Source organism: Ruditapes philippinarum, unplaced genomic scaffold (genome assembly GCF_026571515.1).
Source record: "Ruditapes philippinarum isolate M1 unplaced genomic scaffold, ASM2657151v2 ctg343_1_1_1_1, whole genome shotgun sequence".
Taxonomy (NCBI): domain Eukaryota; kingdom Metazoa; phylum Mollusca; class Bivalvia; order Venerida; family Veneridae; genus Ruditapes; species Ruditapes philippinarum.
In genome coordinates, this window is record NW_026861029.1 from 1 (window position 1) to 25,695 (window position 25,695).

General features: G+C 35.9%; 1 protein-coding gene across 1 annotated transcript; it reads left to right on the plus strand.

The window, feature by feature from the left end:
* Window positions 1–690: 690 nt before the first annotated feature.
* On the plus strand, window positions 691–19,832 carry LOC132714293 (NACHT domain- and WD repeat-containing protein 1-like). Its single transcript, XM_060697123.1, has 11 exons — window positions 691–773; window positions 1,527–1,591; window positions 2,161–2,210; window positions 3,446–3,486; window positions 3,926–4,048; window positions 4,339–4,541; window positions 5,298–5,468; window positions 6,110–6,296; window positions 6,799–6,950; window positions 14,636–14,965; window positions 16,338–19,832. Exons 1-11 carry the CDS (start codon window positions 746–748, stop codon window positions 19,830–19,832), a joined length of 4,845 nt encoding a protein of 1,614 aa, XP_060553106.1. The 5' UTR covers window positions 691–745.
* Window positions 19,833–25,695: the final 5,863 nt, after the last annotated feature.

Consider the following 25,695-nt stretch of genomic DNA (forward strand, 5'->3'; position numbering starts at 1 on the left):
AATAAACATTTGATTTATGGTCACATTAAGGATATTGGTACATGTACTTAAGAACAGGGGTTGCAACTGGATATAAATAAACGGTCAGTAGAAAAAGCCACTCAATTGAGATTTTATCATGTAACACCTATGAATAAGAACAAGGAAGCAGTGATTTCAAAACAAAAGAATTTAACTCAAGATAAATGATTAATATACAGTCATTTGTGTATCTTATGTTTGTAATGTTTTTTGCATAGGTGAGTGACTGGTTTAGATTAGTTTACAGTAATGGTGATAGAAATGAAATTTAAAAAATAAGAACATTAACTTCTATTAGATTGAAAAACAATGGAAATTTATAACAGTATTATAAGGTTATTATAAGATCATATGGACTTTTATTTAACTTGAGCAAATTTTGAATGGCCATTTTCAAACAAGACATGCAATCACCAAAAGAATCCTGCTTACAAAAGAGAAGATTTATTTTTGAAAAATATATTATTTTGCCATATTTCTAATATTATTTCAAAATTACTTTGTAATAATAAAAGTTTTTTTATTATAACATGTATAAACATATAAATCCAAATAAATCACTTCATTGTAAATAACATAGTGTCAATACATAACAATTTACTTTAAAGTGTGATCAACTCTGATATTTGCGTTCTGTGTATCTTGTGTCTGTCTCTTATCTTATTCATAAATTTATTCTTTAGAGTTTAAATGAATGGGAGCTGTGTGATAAGTTAGATTCAAGATGTCTTCATTAAGCTCTAAAACCTCAGGTAAGTTCATTTAGCTCAATAATTGTCAATAAGTATTCTGGTCATTTGATGAGAACATAAATAAAAAATTTAATAAATAATACTAACATTCAACTTTTGATTATTTATTTTGACCAACTTTAAGCATTGCCATTGATAAATATTGTAAAAAAGCAGAAAATAGCTTCATATGCAAATAACTGAAACTGGAGAAATAAAAAAAAATTGTATATAGTATAAATGAAAGTTTTTTTCTCTTTTGCAAAAAATGATCTAATACCAAAATAAGTAAATGAAAACAAAATATGAATCAACTTATCAAGGGTCAAGTGTGTAAATTCATTCATTTAAATTTACATTATCTGCAAATTCGAGTACAAATTGAAAGACAAAGAAAATTACACAAAACTTGGCTATTAATTTTGAAGGCGTCATCTTTGGTTATTTTTTTCTGTACAAGTTGGTATCTCCAAAACTACTGTTGGGAAAAGGTTGAAACTTTAGACATTGTTTACTTTGATTAATTAACATCATGGGCACAGGTCCTCGGCTTACCTTTTTTTCAGAGTTATGCCCCTTTCCTTACTGTCAAGCACAATGGTCTTCTTTTATTGTGGAACCACATTAAAGGCCGTTTATTTATACTTTCTTTACATAACACATTCATTTTACATTTTAAAACAATGCACTGAGAATAGTCAAGTGTGCTGTCTAAGGACGAATTTCTGTTGATATTTTTGTGATTTGTTTCATTATTTTGATATTAATTGGCAGGCAAGAGAATGAGTGGTCAGAGAGCCTCATCATTTCAGCTGAAGTCTGGGGATAAACTTATTAAGGTATGTTTTCTTTGTCATTTTTTATTTTGGTTTGTTATAACTAACCTATACTGATACTGTTATAGTTATCTTCAAATTGTTCAACGCTTTTTATCATTTGCTCACCAGGCCATCAAAAATACATTGTGTACATAATATTTTACTTTGTTGGGAAATCATGCTTGTTTGTATCTGTTATGTTATTGTCCTGAATAAGTGGTTAAAGCAGCATGCCTCCAGCTAATTGTCATGATTTTTGTAAAATGTTTTAAAAGTAAAATATTGTAAAGTGGACATCCATTTACACATTGCAAAAGGCACTTTAAATCCACATAGGTTGGCAAAAAGAGTTCAAAATATGCAAAAATAGCCTATACAGTGCATTAGTCCTGCAGTAGAAATATGAAATAAATACATGTAATGCAAAATTTGACATTAATCACACATAACATGTAAAATATTTTTAAAGCTTGAATCATTAACTTTTTCTTTAAATCCTAGTCTTAAGTTTTTGGCTCATCTAGAGGCATGCAGCTTTAACTTGTGTAAACAAAGCTATATATACATTCACAATATTGAATATATTTCAGGATGCTAAACCAAAGCAAAAATTCAAGACAAAAGGAGCAGCATTGGTGGTGTAAGTTTAGTTCTTCAAATATTGCTGGCTATAATAGCAGACTAATGCCATCAACATGAGCTAGACCAGCCTGTACTCTAGTGCAGTCTAATCTGGTTATGTTGTGTTGGCCAATCTCTACTTTAGTGCATTCTGATCTGGTTATGTTGTGTTGGCCAATCTCTACTTTAGTGCAGTCTGACCTGGCTATGTTGTGTCGGCCAATCTATACTCTAGTGAAGTCTGACCTGGCTATGTTGTGTTGGCCAATCTGTACTCTAGTGTAGTCTGACTTGGCTATGTTGTGTTGGTCAGTCTGTACTCTTGTGCAATCTATCCTGGCTATGTTGTGTTGGTCAGTCTGTACTCTAGTGCAGTCTATCCTGGCTATGTGTGTTGGTCAGTCTGTACTCTAGTGCAGTCTATCCTGACTATGTTGTGTTGGCCAGTCTGTACTCTAGTGCAGTCTATCCTGGCTATGTTGTGTTGGTCAGTCTGTACTCTAGTGCAGTCTATCCTGGCTATGTTGTGTTGGTCAGTCTGTACTCTAGTGCAGTCTATCCTGACTATGTTGTGTTGGCCAGTCTGTACTCTAGTGCAGTCTATCCTGACTATGTTGTGTTGGCCAGTCTGTACTCTAGTGCAGTCTATCCTGGCTATGTTGTGTTAGTCAGTCTGTACTCTAGTGCAGTCTATCCTGACTATGTTGTGTTGGCCAGTCTGTACTCTAGTGCAGTCTATCCTGGCTATGTTGTGTTGGTCAGTCTATACTCTGGTGAAGTCTGACCTGGCTATGTTGTGTTGGCCAGTCTATATTGTAGCGTAGTCTGACCTGGCTATGTTGTGTTGGCCAGTCTATAATTTAGTGTAGTCTTACCTGGCTATGTTGTGTTGGCCAATCTCTACTCTATCTTAATGTTTTCATGAAATTGATTATTATTAAATGGTTCAGTGCATTTTTATTGGTTAATGCCGACCTAATAAATAAGAAAGGTATTTTTTACCGGCCGTAATTAAACATGCAATATGCAACAACATAGATATATACCAAAGGAGTCTGATACACTCATGTACAGAGTAAATAACCTTTCAAATTTTTAATCACAACTATTTTTTCTTAAATTGCTTGTGCAGGTTACTTACAATATACATTTTTTGTATATGAACATATCTAAGACTGAGAGTGTAGGACCCCTTTGGTAATATACATGTGTAAATATATCACTAATATGAATCCTATTATTTTATATTAACAGGGGTGAGAAGGATAAAAATTACCGCAGTAATGTTAAGAAAGGTATGATGAAAAAAATGTTTTCTGTATAACTCTAAACATTCAACATTTTTTCTATCCAGTCATAAATAATATAGATTACAAAAACAAGTGTTGGCGCATGCAAGGAAATAAACTCATTTTGGATAAAGCAAAGGAAAATGATTACAGATTACAAAAATTACCTGATTAAAATTTTTATTAATTGTAAGATGAAAATATACTGTAAAACAAGCATACCTAAAAAAAAATCTATATAATAAATTTGCTTTCAGAATTTCTCAATTAGATGTTACTTGACCCTGTCGTGTCTCAACACTTCATCTTAATTGTTACCAGGAATAAATCATCAAGTGCATAAATTTTTTATCAAAGCTCATTATGTGGTGTAAAATTTTGATGTTTGACTCCCACTATTTACAGCTAGATAATTATGTTAACATAAATATTCTGATTTTTTTAGAAAAGCCAAAATATTCCCAAGATGCAACGCGCAAGTTTAACGAGATGCTACACGGTGATTTGAAAGATTTACCTCCCTTGCCTAAAACTATGGTCAAGATTTTTCTCAGCTCAACATTTTCAGGTAAGGTTAGAACCAAATTTTAGGACGTCTAGCACCAGCTTCCTTATTCTGTTAATGATTTTTATCAATTTATCAAGTTACACTTGGAGGTGAGCTATATCAGCCTCAAATCCATGGTCATAATTTTGCTAAGCTCTCCATTTGCCAGCTAGCTATAGACAAAGTTTCTCAATGTTGTTTGAATAGCTACTTCACATGAAAGAATTCAATTCTAGGCTGCATAATAAATTTAGTACTGAAATGACAATGCTATTTGTCAGTTATATGGTTACATTGTTCTTCACTAACAGATATGCGTGCAGAGAGGAACACATTGGTACGTGAGGCGTATCCCCACCTGCGTGATTACTGCGCTTCGGTTGGCCTTGACTTTCAGGTTGTGGACATGAGATGGGGTGTTACGGAGGACAGCATCAATGATCACTCTGTAGAGAAGCTGTGTTTACTTGAAGTAGCGAATTGTCAAAAAACATCAGTCGGGCCAAACTTTGTGGTATATTCCAAACCTTTACTGATATTTAAAATACAGATTTCTTATCAGTGTTCAATAAAATATAAACAGCTTGTTGAAAAGTATAATTATGCAAACAACTGTAAATGTTTCTATATTTCTGCTGTAAGTAAGATTTGCATTGATTTTTTTTGTAATTTTATTCACAAATATTCAACTTATTTTTATGAATGAAGCTTCACTTTGTAGAAAATTGATGCAGAAATGCTATTAACTGGTTTGTTTTTGTTGCAGTTTTGATGTATGTTACTCCTTTTTATTATTTAACAAAAACATCCATCTAGCTTTTGCACAGCTGCTTGTTTCTTTGAGATTCTGATTTAGGTATGAACTAAGACATAGAGGCAATGGAACTTGTACTCTGTTAATTTCAATTTAAAAAATATGTAGTCTGCATGAGTTAATTCTTTTTGTGGTAGAGTTATTCTTCTTTGAGATTTCCATTGTGAGTCTGAGGGATTTATATACATGTGTCATGATCAGGTCAGTTTGTTTTGTTTATTTGATTGGGTTTTTTATGTCACACCGACACAGTATAGGTTATATGGTGACATTCCAGCTTTACTGGTGGAGGAAGACCTCAGGTGCCCTTCAATGCATTATTTAAGGCACAAACAAGCAACTGAGTAGAACCCTCAACAATGATCAGGTCAGTCTAAGATTTGCAAATGTTACATAAACCTTTCTCTTATATGAATAAAATGTATTTGTTAAAAAACATTTTTTTCATATCATCAGGTTTTGTCTGGGGATCGTTATGGTTTCCGCCCTATACCAGTAGAATTAAATGTTAAAACATTTGAGAGGTTGAGGTATGAGGCAGCCAAGCTGAACTTGGAGAATAGACAACTTCTAGAGGAATGGTATAAACTAGATGAGAATGCTGTTCCAAATATGTACATGCTTCAGGTATTGTTATTTTATGGCAAGACAATCAAAAAGATTCTGGGCCATACTAGGTTAAAAATGGAACATGTAAAATTTTAGGATTGAAGAATAATTTTTGGATCAATAAGCCATTTTCGGTATTATTTTAATGTATGAGGCATCATTTACAATTTTGCAGCTTTTGTATAAAATGACAAACCCAATGTACCTAATTCGTGACTTTTAGATTTAATGATTGACTTTAAACATCAGTCATCATTTTGTAAGTTTGATTCCCAAAAGAAAATTACTAATGCAAGTGAGAGTGCTGTTGAGCTGGGTTACACAATGTAGGTTTTGCAATCTTTGGTACATTCTCATACCATAAATAGTAATGGGAACTCTGGATGTTCCGCCAGTAAATCTTGTCACCTCTCACCTTTAAAGTGTAAGTGTAAAAAAAATCTAATGCAAGGTGTTGAAAATTTTGTTACATTTTCCTGTTTTGTTCATCATTAAATGACTCAATATAACTACATGACCAAGAGTTATAAAATATATGAAAGACGTTTTACTTACAGTTTTCCAAGTTATAATCTTTGCGATAGGACTGATAGGTGTCTTGTTGATATGAATGATATATGCATATACATGTTAATCAATAAAAGTGTTATTAATTATAGCCAATCAGATCAAAGTATACATTTTTTGCTGATTTTTCACCTGGATGTGAGGAGCCCCGGATAAAGGACACTGCTGATTGGTGGAATACATTTGAAGCATTACAGAACATTCTCAGGAAATCTGCCGACTCAGCATACAACGACGGGAAAATGACGGCTGAGGAAAAACATCAGTATTTCTTATCAGGTATGCTCATAACAAGACAGTGTTTCACTTTTTGGAGAAAGGGGGCTTAGCCATATGAGGGGAAAAAACTTTCAAATAAGCTGAAAGGAAAATTTTTCTACAATAATGTAGACTTTCATTTTATTTTTCACTCTTATGTTATTTTATTGCAATAAAGAATATAAGAACAATAATATTGCATGTCTGAACAGTTTTTTTAAGAATTTCAAACATAAAAAGATAAGTTAAAGAATTTTCAGTATCATAGCAGGGGCTGGGGAGAATAAAAAGAGGGGGGAATATATTACTCATAGAGGAATGCCTCCTGATTTAAATAAAAACGCTCAAAATAAAATACTTCACACTTCAAGAATATTGACACAGGCAATTAAATTTTACCCTTATAGCTTCACTACCCTAGCTTAGAATTTAAATTTAAGATATTAACACCAAATCATGTAGATCCTAAGGTATTGATACACAGTACATGTATAAATAGGAGTATATTTTGTTGTTTTTCCAGTGACAGAATGTGAGATTCAAGATGGTATACTAAAAGCACTAGATGTTGACAAACATTGTCTGGTATATAAAAGAAGATTCAAACTACTAAGTGATGCATCCCTACAACTCAAAGATATTCCAAGGTTTATAGATGTCATTAAAACAGATAAGGTAGTTATATATTGTACAGAATTAACTTAGATAATGGTATGCTACTGTAGTGAAAGTACATTGTGTTCAGTAAAAACTGCATTTAGTAGCAAGACTTTATAAATTCCATTGCAATAATGAGTAGCTAGAATCAATAAATTTAATTACAGCAATAAGTAGCAAATAAATTCCACTACAGTAATTAGCAGCAAGGTTTAATAAATTCCATTACAGCAATTAGTAGCAAGGCTTAATAAATTCCATTACAGCAATTAGTAGCAATGCTTAATAAATTCCATTCACAGAATTAATGTACCCCAAAAGGAAATGACTTGTATTTCCCCTTTTAACAATTGTCATGCAAAATGATTAGTTAACAGAGACATCATTAGATCTATATCTTCTTTTTTTCATCTCAAATTATTGGTTTATTTTTTATATCAATATTAAGAATAAAGTTTAGTAGTTTTTGTTTCTATACTAACAACAATGTTTTGTTATCATATTTATTTCAAAAGACAGACCAAGTAAGTCAGTAGTATCCTATGTCTATCTTTATGTGTGACATTACTTAGTATCACCACCCATCCATTTAGATATTTCTATATTTTACTGTCGTTCAAACCTTTCCCCACCCCACCCCCATAAACACTTCCTTTTCATTTTTTTCTATGTAGAAAATCTTTGATTTTTTTCTTGTAGAAACTTCAAATACTGTTAGAAGTAAAGTCACAGTTTATATAACCATCAATATTAAGGCTTGACATGATCTTGAAATAAATAACTCAAGGCTTTTCATAGTTTATTTTTCTTAGGTTAAATGTTACCATATAAGAATAGCATTTGTTTATTGTTAAATTATTATTGGAACTTACTAGATTGAGATGGCCATTAACTAGCTACAGTTTTGTAATAGTCAATTTTCCTGCTTTAAATTTTTCCATTAGTGTACATGTATAAGTAGTAAAAGGAATTTCAAGTCAAAATTCTAATATCAAGCAGTAAAAAATCTGGTCTGTCACTACTGATGTGCAGACTAGCCTGGTTGTCATGCTCTTTTGTCTGGTGAGACTGTACTGTTATCTACGCTAGCCTGACTGTTGAGATTGTACTGTCGCTAGGCAAACCTGACTGTCTGGTGAGACTGTACTGATATCTACCCTAGCCTGACTGTTGAGATTGTACTGTCGCTAGGCAAACCTGACTGTCTGGTGAGATTGTACTGATATCTACCCTAGCATGACTGTTGAGATTGTACTGTCGCTAGGCAAACCTGACTGTCTGGTGAGACTGTACTGATATCTACCCTAGCATGACTGTTGAGATTGTACTGTCGCTAGGCAAACCTGACTGTCTTGTGAGACTGTACTGATATCTACGCTAGCCTTACTGTTGAGATTGTACTGTCGCTAGGCAAACCTGACTGTCTGGTGAGACTGTACTGATATCTACCCTAGCCTGACTGTTGAGATTGTACTGTCGCTAGGCAAACCTGACTGTCTGGTGAGACTGTACTGATATCTATGCTAGCCTGACTGTTGAGATTGTACTGTCGCTAGGCAAACCTGACTGTCTGGTGAGACTGTACTGATATCTATGCTAGCCTGACTGTTGAGATTGTACTGTCGCTATGCAAACCTGACTGTCTGGTGAGACTGTACTGATATCTACGCTAGCCTGACTGTTTGAGATTGTACTGTCGCTAGGCAAACCTGACTGTCTGGTGAGACTGTACTGATATCTACCCTAGCATGACTGTTGAGATTGTACTGTCGCTAGGCAAACCTGACTGTCTGGTGAGACTGTACTGATATCTATGCTAGCCTGACTGTTGAGATTGTACTGTCGCTAGGCAAACCTGACTGTCTTGTGAGACTGTACTGATATCTACCCTAGCATGACTGTTGAGATTGTACTGTCGCTAGGCAAACCTGACTGTCTGGTGAGACTGTACTATTATCTACGCTAGTTAGACTGTTGAGATTGTACTGTCGCTAGGCAAACCTGACTGTCTGGTGAGACTGTACTGATATCTACGCTAGCCTTACTGTTGAGATTGTACTGTCGCTAGGCAAACCTGACTGTCTGGTGAGACTGTACTGATATCTACGCTAGCCTGACTGTTGAGATTGTACTGTCGCTAGGCAAACCTGACTGACTGGTGAGACTGTACTGATATCAACGCTAGCCTGACTGTTGAGATTGTACTGTCGCTAGGCAAACCTGACTGTCTGGTGAGACTGTACTGATATCTAACCTAGCATGACTGTTGAGATTGTACTGTCACTAGGCAAACCTGACTGTCTGGTGAGACTGTACTGATATCTAACCTAGCATGACTGTTGAGATTGTACTGTCGCTAGGCAAACCTGACTGTCTGGTGATATCAACGCTAGCCTGACTGTTGAGATTGTACTGTTGCAAGGCAAACCTGACTGTCTGGTGAGACTGTACTGATATCTAACCTAGCATGACTGTTGAGATTGTACTGTCACTAGGCAAACCTGACTGTCTGGTGAGACTGTACTGATATCTACGCTAGTCTGACTGTTGAGATTGTACTGTCGCTAGGCAAACCTGACTGTCTGGTGATATCAACGCTAGCCTGACTGTTGAGATTGTACTGTTGCAAGGCAAACCTGACTGTCTGGTGAGACTGTACTGATATCTACGCTAGTCTGACTGTTGAGATTGTACTGTCGCTAGGCAAACCTGACTGTCTGGTGATATCAACGCTAGCCTGACTGTTGAGATTGTACTGTTGCAAGGCAAACCTGACTGTCTGGTGAGACTGTACTGATATCTAACCTAGCATGACTGTTGAGATTGTACTGTCACTAGGCAAACCTGACTGTCTGATGATATCAACGCTAGCATGACTGTTGAGATTGTACTGTCACTAGGCAAACCTGACTGTCTGATGATATCAACGCTAGCATGACTGTTGAGATTGTACTGTCGCTAGGCAAACCTGACTGTCTGGTGAGACTGTACTGATATCTACGCTAGCCTTACTGTTGAGATTGTACTGTCGCTAGGCAAACCTGACTGTCTGGTGAGACTGTACTGATATCTACCCTAGCATGACTGTTGAGATTGTACTGTCACTAGGCAAACCTGACTGTCTGGTGAGACTGTACTGATATCTACACTAGCCTGAATGCTGAGATTGTACTGTCGCTAGGCAAACCTGACTGTCTGTGAGACTGTACTGATATCTACCCTAGCCTGAATGTTGAGATTGTACTGTCGCTATGCAAACCTGACTGTCTGGTGAGACTGTACTGATATCTACGCTAGCCTGACTGTTGAGATTGTACTGTCGCTAGGCAAACCTGACTGTCTGGTGAGACTGTACTGATATCTACACTAGCCTGAATGCTGAGATTGTACTGTCGCTAGGCAAACCTGACTGTCTGGTGAGACTGTACTGATATCTACGCTAGCCTGAATGCTGAGATTGTACTGTCGCTAGGCAAACCTGACTGTCTGGTGAGACTGTACTGATATCTACACTAGTCTGACTGTTGAGATTGTACTGTCGCTAGGCAAACCTGACTGTCTGGTGAGACTGTACTGATATCAACGCTAGCCTGACTGTTGAGATTGTACTGTCGCTAGGCAAACCTGACTGTCTGGTGAGACCGTACTGATATCTACGCTAGCCTGACTGTTGAGATTGTACTGTCGCTAGGCAAACCTGACTGTCTGGTGAGACTGTACTGATATCTACGCTAGCCTGACTGTTGAGATTGTACTGTCGCTAGGCAAACCTGACTGTCTGGTGAGACTGTACTGATATCTACGCTAGCCTGACTGTTGAGATTGTACTGTCGCTAGGCAAACCTGACTGTCTGGTGAGCCCGTACTGATATCTACGCTAGCCTGAATGCTGAGATTGTACTGTCGCTAGGCAAACCTGACTGTCTGGTGAAACTGTACTGATATCTACGCTAGCCTGACTGTTGAGATTGTACTGTCGCTAGGCAAACCTGACTGTCTGCTGATATCAACGCTAGCCTGACTGTTGAGACTGTACTGTTGCAAGGCAAACCTGACTGTCTGGTGAGACTGTACTGATATCTACCCTAGCCTGAATGTTGAGATTGTACTGTCGCTAGGCAAACCTGACTGTCTTGTGAGACTGTACTGATATCTACGCTAGCCTGACTGTTGAGATTGTACTGTCGCTAGGCAAACCTGACTGTCTGGTGAAACTGTACTGATATCTACGCTAGCCTGACTGTTGAGATTGTACTGTCGCTAGGCAAACCTGACTGTCTGCTGATATCAACGCTAGCCTGACTGTTGAGACTGTACTGTTGCAAGGCAAACCTGACTGTCTGGTGAGACTGTACTGATATCTACCATAGCCTGAATGTTGAGATTGTACTGTTGCTAGGCAAACCTGACTGTCTTGTGAGACTGTACTGATATCTACGCTAGCCTGACTGTTGAGATTGTACTGTCGCTAGGCAAACCTGACTGTCTGGTGAGACTGTACTGATATCTACGCTAGTCTGACTGTTGAGATTGTACTGTCGCTAGGCAAACCTGACTGTCTGGTGAGACTGTACTGATATCTACGCTAGCCTTACTGTTGAGATTGTACTGTCGCTAGGCAAACCTGACTGTCTGGTGAGACTGTACTGATATCTACGCTAGCCTGACTGTTGAGATTGTACTGTTGCTAGGCAAACCTGACTGTCTGGTGAGACTGTACTGATATCTAACCTAGCATGACTGTTGAGATTGTACTGTCACTAGGCAAACCTGACTGTCTGGTGAGACTGTACTGATATCTACGCTAGCCTTACTGTTGAGATTGTACTGTCGCTAGGCAAACCTGACTGTCTGGTGAGACTGTACTGATATCTACGCTAGCCTGACTGTTGAGATTGTACTGTCGCTAGGCAAACCTGACTGTCTGGTGAGACTGTACTGATATCTACGCTAGCCTGACTGTTGAGATTGTACTGTCGCTAGGCAAACCTGACTGTCTGGTGAGACTGTACTGATATCTACGCTAGCCTGACTGTTGAGATTGTACTGTCGCTAGGCAAACCTGACTGTCTGGTGAGACTGTACTGATATCTACGCTAGCCTGACTGTTGAGATTGTACTGTCACTAGGCAAACCTGACTGTCTGTGAGACTGTACTGATATCTAACCTAGCATGACTGTTGAGATTGTACTGTCACTAGGCAAACCTGACTGTCTGGTGAGACTGTACTGATATCTACGCTAGCCTGACTGTTGAGATTGCACTGTCGCTAGGCAAACCTGACTGTCTGGTGAGACTGTACTGATATCTACCCTAACATGACTGTTGAGATTGTACTGTCGCTAGGCAAACCCGACTGTCTGGTGAGACTGTACTGATATCTACGCTAGTCTAACTGTTGAGATTGTACTGTCACTAGGCAAACCTGACTGTCTGATGATATCAGCGCTAGCCTGACTGTTGAGACTGTACTGTCGCTAGGCAAACCTGACTGTCTGGTGAGACTGTACTGATATCTACGCTAGCCTGACTGTTGAGATTGTACTGTCGCTAGGCAAACCTGACTGTCTGATGATATCAACGCTAGCCTGACTGTTGAGACTGTACTGTCGCTAGGCAAACCTGACTGTCTGGTGAGACTGTACTGATATCTACGCTAGCCTGACTGTTGAGACTGTACTGTAGCTAGGCAAACCTGACTGTCTGGTGAGACTGTACTGATATCTACGCTAGCCTGACTGTTGAGATTGTACTGTCGCTAGGCAAACCTGACTGTTTGATGATATCAACACTAGCCTGACTGTTGAGACTGTACTGTCGCTAGGCAAACCTGACTGTCTGGTGAGACTGTACTGATATCTACGCTGGCCTGACTGTTGAGATTGTACTGTTGCTAGGCAAACCTGACTGTCTGGTGAGACTGTACTGAAATCTACGCTAGCCTGACTGTTGAGATTGTACTGTCGCTAGGCAAACCTGACTGTCTGGTGAGACTGTACTGATATCTACGCTAGCCTGAATGCTGAGATTGTACTGTCCCTAGGCAAACCTGACTGTCTGGTGAAACTGTACTGATATCTACGTTAGCCTGACTGTTGAGATTGTACTGTCACTAGGCAAACCTGACTGTCTGCTGATATCAACGCTAGCCTGACTGTTGAGACTGTACTGTCGCTAGGCAAACCTGACTGTCTGGTGAGACTGTACTGATATCTACCCTAGCCTGAATGTTGAGATTGTACTGTTGCTAGGCAAACCTGACTGTCTGGTGAGACTGTACTGATATCTACGCTAGCCTGACTGTTGAGACTGTACTGTCGCTAGGCAAACCTGACTGTCTGCTGATATCAACGCTAGCCTGAATGCTGAGATTGTACTGTCACTAGGCAAACCTGACTGTCTGGTGAGACTGTACTGATATCTACCCTAGCCTGAATGTTGAGATTGTACTGTTGCTAGGCAAACCTGACTGTCTGGTGAGACTGTACTGATATCTACGCTAGCCTGACTGTTGAGATTGTACTGTCGCTAGGCAAACCTGACTGTCTGGTGAGACTGTACTGATATCTACCCTAGCATGACTGTTGAGATTGTACTGTCGCTAGGCAAACCTGACTGTCTGGTGAGACTGTACTGATATCTACCCTAGCATGACTGTTGAGATTGTACTGTTGCTAGGCAAACCTGACTGTCTGGTGAGACTGTACTGATATCTACGCTAGCCTTACTGTTGAGATTGTACTGTCGCTAGGCAAACCTGACTGTCTTGTGAGACTGTACTGATATCAACGCTAGCCTGACTGTTGAGACTGTACTGTCGCTAGGCAAACCTGACTGTCTGGTGAGACTGTACTGATATCTACCCTAGCCTGACTGTTGAGATTGTACTGTCGCTAGGCAAACCTGACTGTCTGGTGAGACTGTACTGATATCTACGCTAGTCTGACTGTTGAGATTGTACTGTCACTAGGCAAACCTGACTGTCTGGTGAGACTGTACTGATATCTACCCTAGCATGACTATGTATTAAAGTTATAGGTCTTGTATAATCATAGTTCATTCTCTATAAGGGTTTTTGTTTCTATCCTTAGGTATTAAAGTTCATTAAGTTTGGCATATATTCCTCTTAAATTTATTTTTTTGGTGCAACATATACAAAATGTAGCTGATATTTAAGTTTGGTAGTTTCTAGTTTATGTATTTTTTGTTTGCTGTTTGTCTAGATATTGTAACCAATATAAATATAAAGAACTAGTGTTTTAAATAAAACTTTTGACTTCTTATCCCTCAAAATTTTTTGTTCCAGTTTGGCAACACCTTTACATCAGTTTTCTTGCTTATTAAGGTTTGGTGGTTTTACTCGTGTCAAGTAATAAGAAGTAATGAATTTGCAGTATTTATTACCATATTTCTAATGCATGACTAGCACAGTAAGGACCTATTTTGCATATTTTTACCACTTTTTGGTCATTTAGATGGATTGTAAGTGCCATTTGCAATAAGTATTCTTTTTGTTCACTCCACATTATTATATACTTTTAGATACTTTTTTTAAATTTTCATGAAAATAAGCATGAATCTGATTGAACGCTGCTTTTATGATACATTTATCAATCTATCATTATCAATTATATGACATCCTTTGCATTTATTATACATTGTCTTTTTCATTTATTATACAATGTCTACATCTTTTTTTCAGGGCAGCGTCATCAACAAGGAAGTTGCAAACCTTAGGGAAGACCTTTTTGAAAACAAAATTAAACCTAAACTGCAATCATGCAACATCAGAGATTACTGTATAAACTTTGTACCATCTGGTGTTTCTCCTGGGGACAATGAAGAACACTGTGAATATGTGAATAATTTCTGCTCTGATTTTGTAGCCGACTGCAAGGCTCTGATAACTAAAGCAGCTGACGAGAGCGACAATATGATTCAGATGTCCAACTATTACTCAAACTACGATGAGACAATACACCATCTGAAATTCTGCCAGTCGAAATGTGAATCATTCTGTGGGCAAGAAAAGGTATTGGTCTTTCTTTTGCTTTATCTGATATGCCCATGTTAAAGGGGGATGACCCTCCCAGGTATTTGGCTTTTATTTCAAACCCCTCTGAAATTTGATATCAAGTTATATCTTTTTTATTCGTTGAAAATCACACAAAATTTCGTCATGCCCCTGTTTCCTGCCAGCTATACATGAACAATGTATGAACAATAACTTTCTTTCTTGTATCTTTTTTGTTATTCTTTCAGATTTATACCATTTATGTTATCTTTTTTTTTAACAGAAAAAAAAACAAAGTCCCTAAACAATGCAAAGATGGCAAATAGACTTACACTGTATTCTATATTTATATTAGGGCTGGGAACGAATAAGGAATTTGATGTTCGAATATTCGTTTTCCATATTCGAATATATTCGAATATTCGTTTTTACAACATTTGTACCAATATTTCTCTATGACGTATACGTATCCGAAATTGATTGCGTCGAATACTGTACAATTTTAATATGTTTGGAATAATCGACGATTAAAAATACCTATATAACTACATAAAAGTTTTTTATTTTATATATTGTAAATCGACATAAATGTTTACTTTTGAAATAAATTCATAATTTGATTGCCTTTTGTTCAATTAATCCGACTGCTGACCATTTGTCTTCATGGTCTTATTAACGGTAGGTAACTCAAGTGACTTGATTGACAGTAATATGAATCACCGTATCTTCTTAGCCCCAAAAACACATAATTTACATTGAAACTTAACTTGAATTAAATATATTATTGATTTATAATTTTAGAAAGGTTTAAAATATTCTTCAGATACATTTAGCTATAACGCAGTAAATATCACACAGAGTCTTAGTTTCTACAGTACGAAAAAAATATATTTTGACGGAATATAGACACTGACCATGCTTACATAAAGCACCGATTAATACGTGTCCATTTTTTCGTCTTCACAAAATTTAAGACAATGACTGATTAATCGGACAGATTATTGCACAGAAAACAATAAATAAGATAATTAAAATCGGAAAATTACATTATATTCTGTTCAACAGGTAAATTGCAAACTGTGAAACGGGTGCCCTTTTGATCAACTATAGACCCCAAAGTTTTCACAGTTAATTGGCGATAATTGTTGACACGTGTCATACAAACGTGTGAACAACTGATCAAGTAAAGGTCATTGGTTTAATTTGCTATCTTAATTGAAATTTGAAAGTCATTAAAAAAAAACTCATTTTTTTTTCGAATATTCGTATTCGTTTTTCAATGTTCGAATATTCGGTAGTGTTTCGAATATTCGAATATTCGAATATAATTCCCGGCCCTAATTTATATTGTTATTCATTGAATCAGGATTTCATAAATTTTTTCTTGCAGGTTCTTGAAGCAGCTAAACAACACATCTTAGATCCATCTGGCAGAAAACCTCTCATTTTGCATGCCGAGTCTGGAGTTGGTAAAACCTCTATAATGGCAATGATAATGAAGAGTATACCTGAATGGTTGGACAATAAATCACATGTAAAAGTTATCAGATTCCTAGGAACTACGCCTCAATGCTTGAACATCTATGATGTTCTTTTCGGAGTTCTTGGACAGCTGTCTGATTGCTATGATCTGATAATGCCCCCAGTCAACTACAAAACCTGGAAGAAGCTTGTTGAGTTCACTCCAAGATACCTAAGACAAGTAGCAACTGCTGCAAAAGAACCTGTAATCGTTTTACTGGACTCAGTTGACCAACTGTCGCCTAGCAACAACGCATATTCAATGGAATGGTTGCCTACTCTTCTTCCAAAGAATTTGAAGCTTATTATCTCCACGCTGCCAGAGGAACACAAGATTCTTGCAAATCTGAAAAAGATACTTCCTGATGAGGAATGCTATGTTGAAGTTCCATTCCTCTCTGAAGAAACAGGCAAGCTAATTGTTGAAACATATTTGATGTACAAGAAGAGGACATTAACACAGCAGCAAACCAATCTCTTACTAGATGTTTTCAAACAGTCACCAAGTCCATTGTTTCTAAAGTTGCTTTTAGATGAAGCAAGGCAATGGAGCTCTTTCACACCAACAGGAGATTTAAAGTTGGCACCAACAGTGAAAATAGCAATAAAAAAGCTGTTTTCAAATCTTGAGAACAAGTTTGGCCAAGAACTTGTGAGTCATGCACTTGGCTATATCACTGTTGGATTATCAGGACTGACAGAGTTTGAGATAGAAGACGTTCTGTCATGTGATGATGAAGTTTTGAATGCAGTTTATAAATACCATGACCCACCAGTTGATGGCATTGTTAGAATACCGCCGGTCCTTTGGGCAAGAATACGTTATGACATCCGTGAATATCTTGTTGAGAAAATGTCACAGGGTAAAAGTACATTGTATTGGTACCACCGGCAATTTATTGAGACTGCCAAACAAATGTACACAGATAACGGAAAAGAGGCGGAACTGCACAAAAACCTTGTGTCAATTTACCTCTATGAGAATGGTTTCAAGCGAACTATCAAGTTAGTACATCGGAAGAATCTTGTTATGGTGGATGCCGACAGACAGATAACACCACAACCATTTATATGTTCTAACAAACGCAAGTTAGCTTGCTTACCTTATCATGCTTTGCGGGCGGGGAAGGTTTTGAACAAAGAAATTGCATTGAGAAGCATCTTCTGCAATTTCAAATTTCTTTGTACCAAAATTTCTGCTTATTCCGTTTCCAGTTTGAATTCGGACCTTACGGAGTTTGTTGATGAAACAGATGATCCTGAGGTCAAGCTATTGCTAGATTTTCTGTCTGTAAGCAAGGATGACTTGACAATTCCTCTTCGATTTGCAGTTTGCATACTTGCATATATTAATCCCGAAAATGGCCACAAGTATTTGGAGGGACTAAGAGAAGAAGCAAGGGCCTATATAAAATCAAAAACAAAGCCAATACTTGTGCCAGATTTTCCATGTTTGGCACCAAGACAAGATGCTTCAAGTGCCTTTCAGACATCATTGCAAGGGTTCTCGGACATATTGGCTCAATCTTCTTCTAGCATTTTACTTGCTAAACCCGATGAGACAGACGAAAATGATGATAAAAAGAAAGAAGAGAGTGTAAAGTTCAAATACTCTGTATTGAGTACAGACACTCAAGAGCTGACACATGTTTCCATTAAAGAGAAACGATCAACGCAGTTTGTATTGAATGATTCACGTATTTTCTATGGCTCGAAATCTGCAGTTGTCAGTCATAATATTGCTGATAATAAACAGGACAGCATTCCGTTGACAGAGTTGATTCCAAATTGGAAGAATACAGAAACAGTTCAGAATTTGTTTACAAATGCTGACAAGTCAATTGCATGTTTGACATTTAAGACCTCTCTTGTTCTTGTCGATCTTGAAAGTTTAAAGTATGTACAGAAATATTGTGTGAAGGAAAAACCAGTTATTATAGAACAAGTGTTGATATTGAACAATGGTGCACAGATTATTGCTATGGGGAGTGTCCTTAATTCTTCTCCCAGTGATGAACCACAAGGGCCTACAAATCAATGTTTCATATCTGTCTTTGAGCAAGACAAGGAGGAAAGTGTAAAGTTCGTAGAGATTGAGCAGAGTTTACTCTACGATCAAGCAACTACGATCTGCAATGATACTAAGTTGGTTGTTCCAGTTAAAACAGAGGAACTTAATGATGTACAGACACAGAATGATGATAGTTTTCAGACACAATGCAAAGGCCAGATACTTGCTTTCAATTTGGACAACGAAATGGTTCCAAACGTTATCAACATACCACATCCTGTCACCAAGCTTGTTGGACATCCAGGTAAATCGCAGTTGGTTGCTCTTACATCTAATGGTAAAGTATTTACCATTAACCTTTCAGAGAAAGCAAATGAATCGGACGTGCTAACACTTGTTCTCGACGTCCCTGTGAGTGATGCCTTGGTAGATTGGGATCGAAATACAGCGTTCTTGTGTTCATGTGGAAAGTTCATAGTTTATAGACTATCAACTGACACAACTATTGGTGTTATTGCTGCACATGCGATGAGAATTTTGAAGATACTGCCTTTAGACCAGCAATTTATTACACTTAGTGTCAACAGAGAAATAAAAGTCTGGTCTATACAGACTATTGAAAAGCATCTCTCACAGAAAGAATTGTGTTTACAATTGGACATAGCAGAAACATTATTGGAACAGATGAACGTCACGGCTTTACATCCCACAAGCGATGGAAGCAAATTGATCACGTGCCACGACAATGGAAATGTCAAACTTTGGGCAATTGATACACGGATGTTCTTGCAAAAATATAACATAGACATATCAGCAAACTTGATGCACGTTGTTATTGACAATATTGTGGTTTTCCACGATACAGAAAAGAGGAAGATGAAAATTTTGAATATTGATTCTGGAATGGAGGCAATCTCTCTACCTGACTCAATACAAAATATTATTCATTCAACTGTAAGCAAAGCAAAAGATCATCTCTATATTGTCAGTGAGCCAAAGAAAGGGAAGGAACAGATAGATATTGTAAATATCAAATTGAAAAAGGTTTCAAAAACAATTCACTTACAAAGTGGGTTGATACACGAAGATATCGAACTTTGTTTGTCAGCCAACGAACGGCATGTTGTGTTGAAACACAAAATACCAGAGAAAGAGTTTGAACGGATAAAAGCTATGTGGAAAACTGGGGGATTTGGTGAGCAGAATCACCGCTACAGATTTACAGCTGTAGATTTATCACAAGGAAATGGTGTCTTAATTCCATGTTTCCGTCAACAGTCGAAAATACCCACACTTGGTGTTTATGTACAGCCATACAAAGGGAACGTCATGTTGATATCTTCAAGAAGGTAATGCTTAGTTGCGTCTTTAATTGTTTTAGTGTATAACTTTTGTCTGTTTAATACTTGCATATGCCAATATAAATGTTTCGACAATTAAGTTATTCCACTATGTATGTAGTTAACTGTTGTTTTCTCAGACGGATATTATTTTAGTGTATAATTTTTGTGGGGGTAAAAAAAATCATATTTGAAAAATGTAAAAATTTTTTTTTTCCCGGGGGATACTGGGGTTTTTGGGGCGTTTCCCCCTGGGAAAAGTTTAAACAAAAGCCAAACAAAAAGGGCTCCAAAAGGACGGCATGTTTTTTTTCGCCCCGGGATGGCTTGGGGCAAGAAATTTCGGGTTTTGCAAAGCAACACCCCTTTTATTTCCAAAAAGGGGGCCCCTTTTAAAAAGGTTAAATTTGGCCCGTTGGTTTCTGAAGATGGTTTTCGGGTTTTGTTAAATAAATTTTATCTTGGTCTAACCCCGTTTTTCCAAAAACGAAAAAACCATCCCAAAACGAAAATAACGCTGAGGTAAAAAGAAATAAACAAACCCTTTAAAAATTATTTTTTTATTTTTGGCCCCTGCTTTTTTTTAAAGGTAAAAAAACAAAGTTTCCTTTACAATCTTTTTGCGGCTTTTTTTATTTTATTTGCTCCCTTTGTTTTAAAAATTTTTATGAAAAGTTTTTAAATTTTTTGGTGGTTTTTATAATTGGGGTTACAGGGGGAACAAAAAATTTCCTACCTTGTCAACCGGAACCCGTAAAATTGGGGGAAAAAATTTTCTTGTTTGAAGCAGCGGGGTTGGAAAAGGTATGGGGTGCCATACCTTTGGGGAGGAGCAGTTTTTAACCAAAGGCCCGGAAAAGCAGAAGTTTTAGGGCAATTGGGGGTCAACCCCAAAAAAAATTTTTCCCCAGGGTTTTTGCCCGTTTAACCGGCATTCAATACAAAATTTGGGAAAATTTAAGGGAAAAAAAGGAAAAATGAGTTTTTAAAAAAGTTTGGGAGAAAATAGATAGTAAATTTTAAACAAATTAAATTTAAATTTTTTAAATTTTTCTAAAACACAATTTTTTGGAAAAACAATGAAAATGGGTTTTTTTGTTTTTGTTGTTTTTCTTTTTTTAAAACTGCATTTACGCCTTGTCCCATTTATCTTTCCTGTTTTCATGTGCTCCAGATCATCTCTGTGTTGGTTAAACACTGTTTTGGTTTGCTTTTGTTGTGCTATGTATGATTTGTTTCTACACACAATTGTATATTTTTGTATTTGTGTTAATACTAATGTGCATTTTTTTGTTTATGCTACAGTATATGAATATATACATAAATTAATTTGTAATTTTGAATTTTACAAATTTGTTGTTTCTATACTGTTTTATGTGATTTGTCCCAAGAGGCGGCTTAAAGTTTTTTAATTTTTCGTCCGTCTGTCTGTAAGCTTTATGTTAGGGCCATAACTTTGTTATACATTGGTTGATTTTTAAATAATTTTGTAGGACATGTGTGTCGAATGTTTGTTAGTCAAAGATCAAGGTCAGATTTAGACCTTATTCCTGCCGTGTCATTGATGGATTTTAAAATTACTCTTTGATGATAAGTTGGACATGATGACGACCTGTCGTAGACAATAATCAGGTCTCTAGCTTTAAAGTCAGGATTACATGTTTAATATTTTTACATACTGAGAATATAAGTATTTGATCATGTTTTTTTTATTCTTGTAACACACCTTATAAAAACAGTTACCAAGCATTTTTTGTTGTTGTTGTTTTGTGGGGTTTTTTTTTGTTGTTGTTCTTTTTTGTTGTTGTTTTTATTTTTTTGGTATAGATGTTTGTTATTATGTCATAATCAATCTTCAAAAGACGGTGTTCATAAATGTTTTCTTGTAAATCTGCTGAGATTTTACACCTAAAAGGTTGTATCTTGTTCTTATAGAAATATATGTTAGGTTTTCTAGTGATATTTACATCAGGTATGGAGCACTATACATGACTGATACTATACATGACTGATACTATACATGTCTGATACTATACATGACTGATACTATACATGACTGATACTATACATGTCTGATACTATACATGTCTGATACTATACATGACTGATACTATACATGACCGATACTATACATGACCGATACTATACATGACTGATACTATACATGACCGATACTATACATGACTGATACTATACATGACTGATACTATACATGTCTGATACTATACATGACCGATACTATACATGACCGATACTATACATGACCGATACTATACATGTCCGATACTATACATGACTGATACTATACATGACCGATACTATACATGACCGATACTATACATGACCGATACTATACATGACTGATACTATACATGACTGATACTATACATGACTGATACTATACATGACTGATACTATACATGACTGATACTATACATGACTGATACTATACATGACCGATACTATACATGACTGATACTATACATGACTGATACTATACATGACTGATACTATACATGTCTGATACTATACATGACTGATACTATACATGTCTGATACTATACATGACTGATACTATACATGTCTGATACTATACATGACTGATACTATACATGACCGATACTATACATGACCGATACTATACATGTCCGATACTATACATGACCGATACTATACATGACTGATACTATACATGACCGATACTATACATGTCTGATACTATACATGACTGATACTATACATGTCTGATACTATACATGACCGATACTATACATGACTGATACTATACATGACCGATACTATACATGACCGATACTATACATGACCGATACTATACATGACTGATACTATACATGACTGATACTATACATGACCGATACTATACATGACCGATACTATACATGATCGATACTATACATGACCGATACTATACATGTCTGATACTATACATGACCGATACTATACATGACCGATACTATACATGACCGATACTATACATGACCGATACTATACATGACTGATACTATACATGACCGATACTATACATGACCGATACTATACATGTCTGATACTATACATGACTGATACTATACATGACTGATACTATACATGACTGATACTATACATGACTGATACTATACATGACTGATACTATACATGACTGATACTATACATGACTGATACTATACATGTCTGATACTATACATGACTGATACTATACATGACTGATACTATACATGTCTGATACTATACATGACTGATACTATACATGACTGATACTATACATGACTGATACTATACATGACTGATACTATACATGACTGATACTATACATGACTGATACTATACATGACTGATACTATACATGTCTGATACTATACATGACTGATACTATACATGTCTGATACTATACATGACTGATACTATACATGACCGATACTATACATGACTGATACTATACATGTCTTTATTGTATTATATCAGAATAAATGCTCAATTTATAATATATATTGAAAGAGAACCTTAAAAATAACATAAAAAAGGAACTGAATGTACAAATTCAGAACAAATTGTTTTTTTAATTGATACCATATCAATAAGTTGATACCGTTATAATTAGCACTCCCATGTTTATATTATTATCATCAAATCATTTCTTTATTTTGCAATTCATTTAATACCTCTGTAGTTTAACATTACACGTGTCTTTTGATACAGATATTATGGTCATTTGGTAACTATGGTGATTATGACTACATATTTCACTTGTCTATGATTTACTACTCATGTATGAGACGCGTCACGACAAAACCAACATAATGGGTTTGCGACCATCATGGATCCAGACCAGCCTGCGCATCTGTACAGTCTGATAAGGATCCATGCTGTTCACTATCAGTTTCTCTACTTGTAAAAGAGTTGGTAAGCGAACAGCATGGATCCTGATCAGACTGCGCGGTTGCGCAGGCTGGTCTGGATCCATGCTGGTCGCAAACGCATTACGTTGGTTTTGTCAGGGCGCGGCTCATTTATTGTTGTATATAAACTTACTGTAAGACCAGTAACACGTTGGAAGCATTTTTATTTATGAAAAAAGAAGTATTTTTGTAAATATATACATGTATATTATTTATGTCAATGACTAGATAGGCTTTATATTGTTGGATAATTTTACAAGATTTTTACACAAGTTATAAAGATTTATTAGTTTTTACACCATTGTATGATTTATAGATAGATACACATATATATAATTTGTTATTGTTTTACTATTCTGCACACACTGATCTCACTGTTATTAATTAAAACATTTCTTACTTTTTTTTCTTATCTAAGTACAAACATATCAGTATAAAAGGGTCAGTTAAAATGCATTTAGATGAATTAACATTTTTATTATGAAAACATAATTATATAATATATGATGATGATAAAAGTTGATTTATTGATTGATCGATTTATTGATTGATCGATTGATCGATCGATTGATTGATTACCATCATTGTTGAGATAAGGATAATATTTTTTTTTATCAATATGTCAATCAAAGTTACGGTAATTGATTTATGATGGTGATAACTGTGGTGATAATTATGGTGAGGATACAGAAGATTGTTGCTATTGATAGTGATGATTATCATGATAACGATGGTGATGATAATAATAGTGATGATGATGATGATGATGATGATGCAAGAAGTGTTAATCCGTAGTTATTTCCAATTAAGAATAATACATATCACTTCTAATTAAAAAAAAATGTTATTTATTAAATTATTATGATGTTTGCCACGTTAATGTCCGCATGATAAAATTATTGGTAATTTTTTTTGAAAATGTTCCAGTTATTCTATAGCCGGATATTCGTTATTTATATGTGCTGGGCAATTTTGTGGTCAAACAGGCATTTATGTATTAAGTTTATGTATTAAGATTTATGTATTAAAGGTCACTTAATAATATATTAAAATTTTGTTACTTTGATAGTATAAGTTATTATTAATAAATCAGATATTTATAACTACTGTAGTTGTTTCTGTTTTTCGTTTTTAACGGTTTTAGCCCGCCGTGCGTTACTATGGTAACGTACATAGTATATTGTCCCAAAAGATCAAAATTCCATTAGCACAAAATATTAACTTTAGAATTTTATTTATCATTCAGCTCACGTGCCTGAAAACAATTCCCACATTACTATAATATAACTTTAAACTATCAATTCAATTTATATAATGGACATTTAAGCGCATACCGAATCAATTAATATAAGAATATTAAGTTCTACTTTCATAGCGATTGTGGCAAAATGATTGTCTTAAAGCGTTTCTTAAAAAATCTTTGAATAAGGGTCAAATATCAAATGACTAGATTCCATTTCTTTGTCATTAGTTCTTGCCTCAAAACAAGAGTCTTTCTTACGACTCCTAAGGATTAAAATGCGATTCTTAAAAGTGATTCATGCATTAAAACAACTTCGAAGCACTTCATTTGTAGTTATTCCCGAAACAAGTACACGGGTAGACACCCCGTAACTGTGCCTGGCTATCAGGTAAAAGATATATCTTAACAGTATTTTGTTTACTACAGAATTTAGGCATACTCTTATTTCTTGGGATGTGGGGTCATATATATTTTTAGTTTATATTTTGACATAATTATTCAACTAAACTTAACACTTTTTAAGTATATACGAGTAGTATTTTGAATACAAAATGGCAATGGTATATCGCACATACAGCATCATACAAACAGGGAAATAAAGTATGTGGTATTCTACACGTTACCAAACTTATATCGAGGTAGCCTTTGAAAAATTTGTGAAAAAAGTACACACCGTTTTATACGTTTTTATCAAGTGTTAGTTTTAACTTCAGATA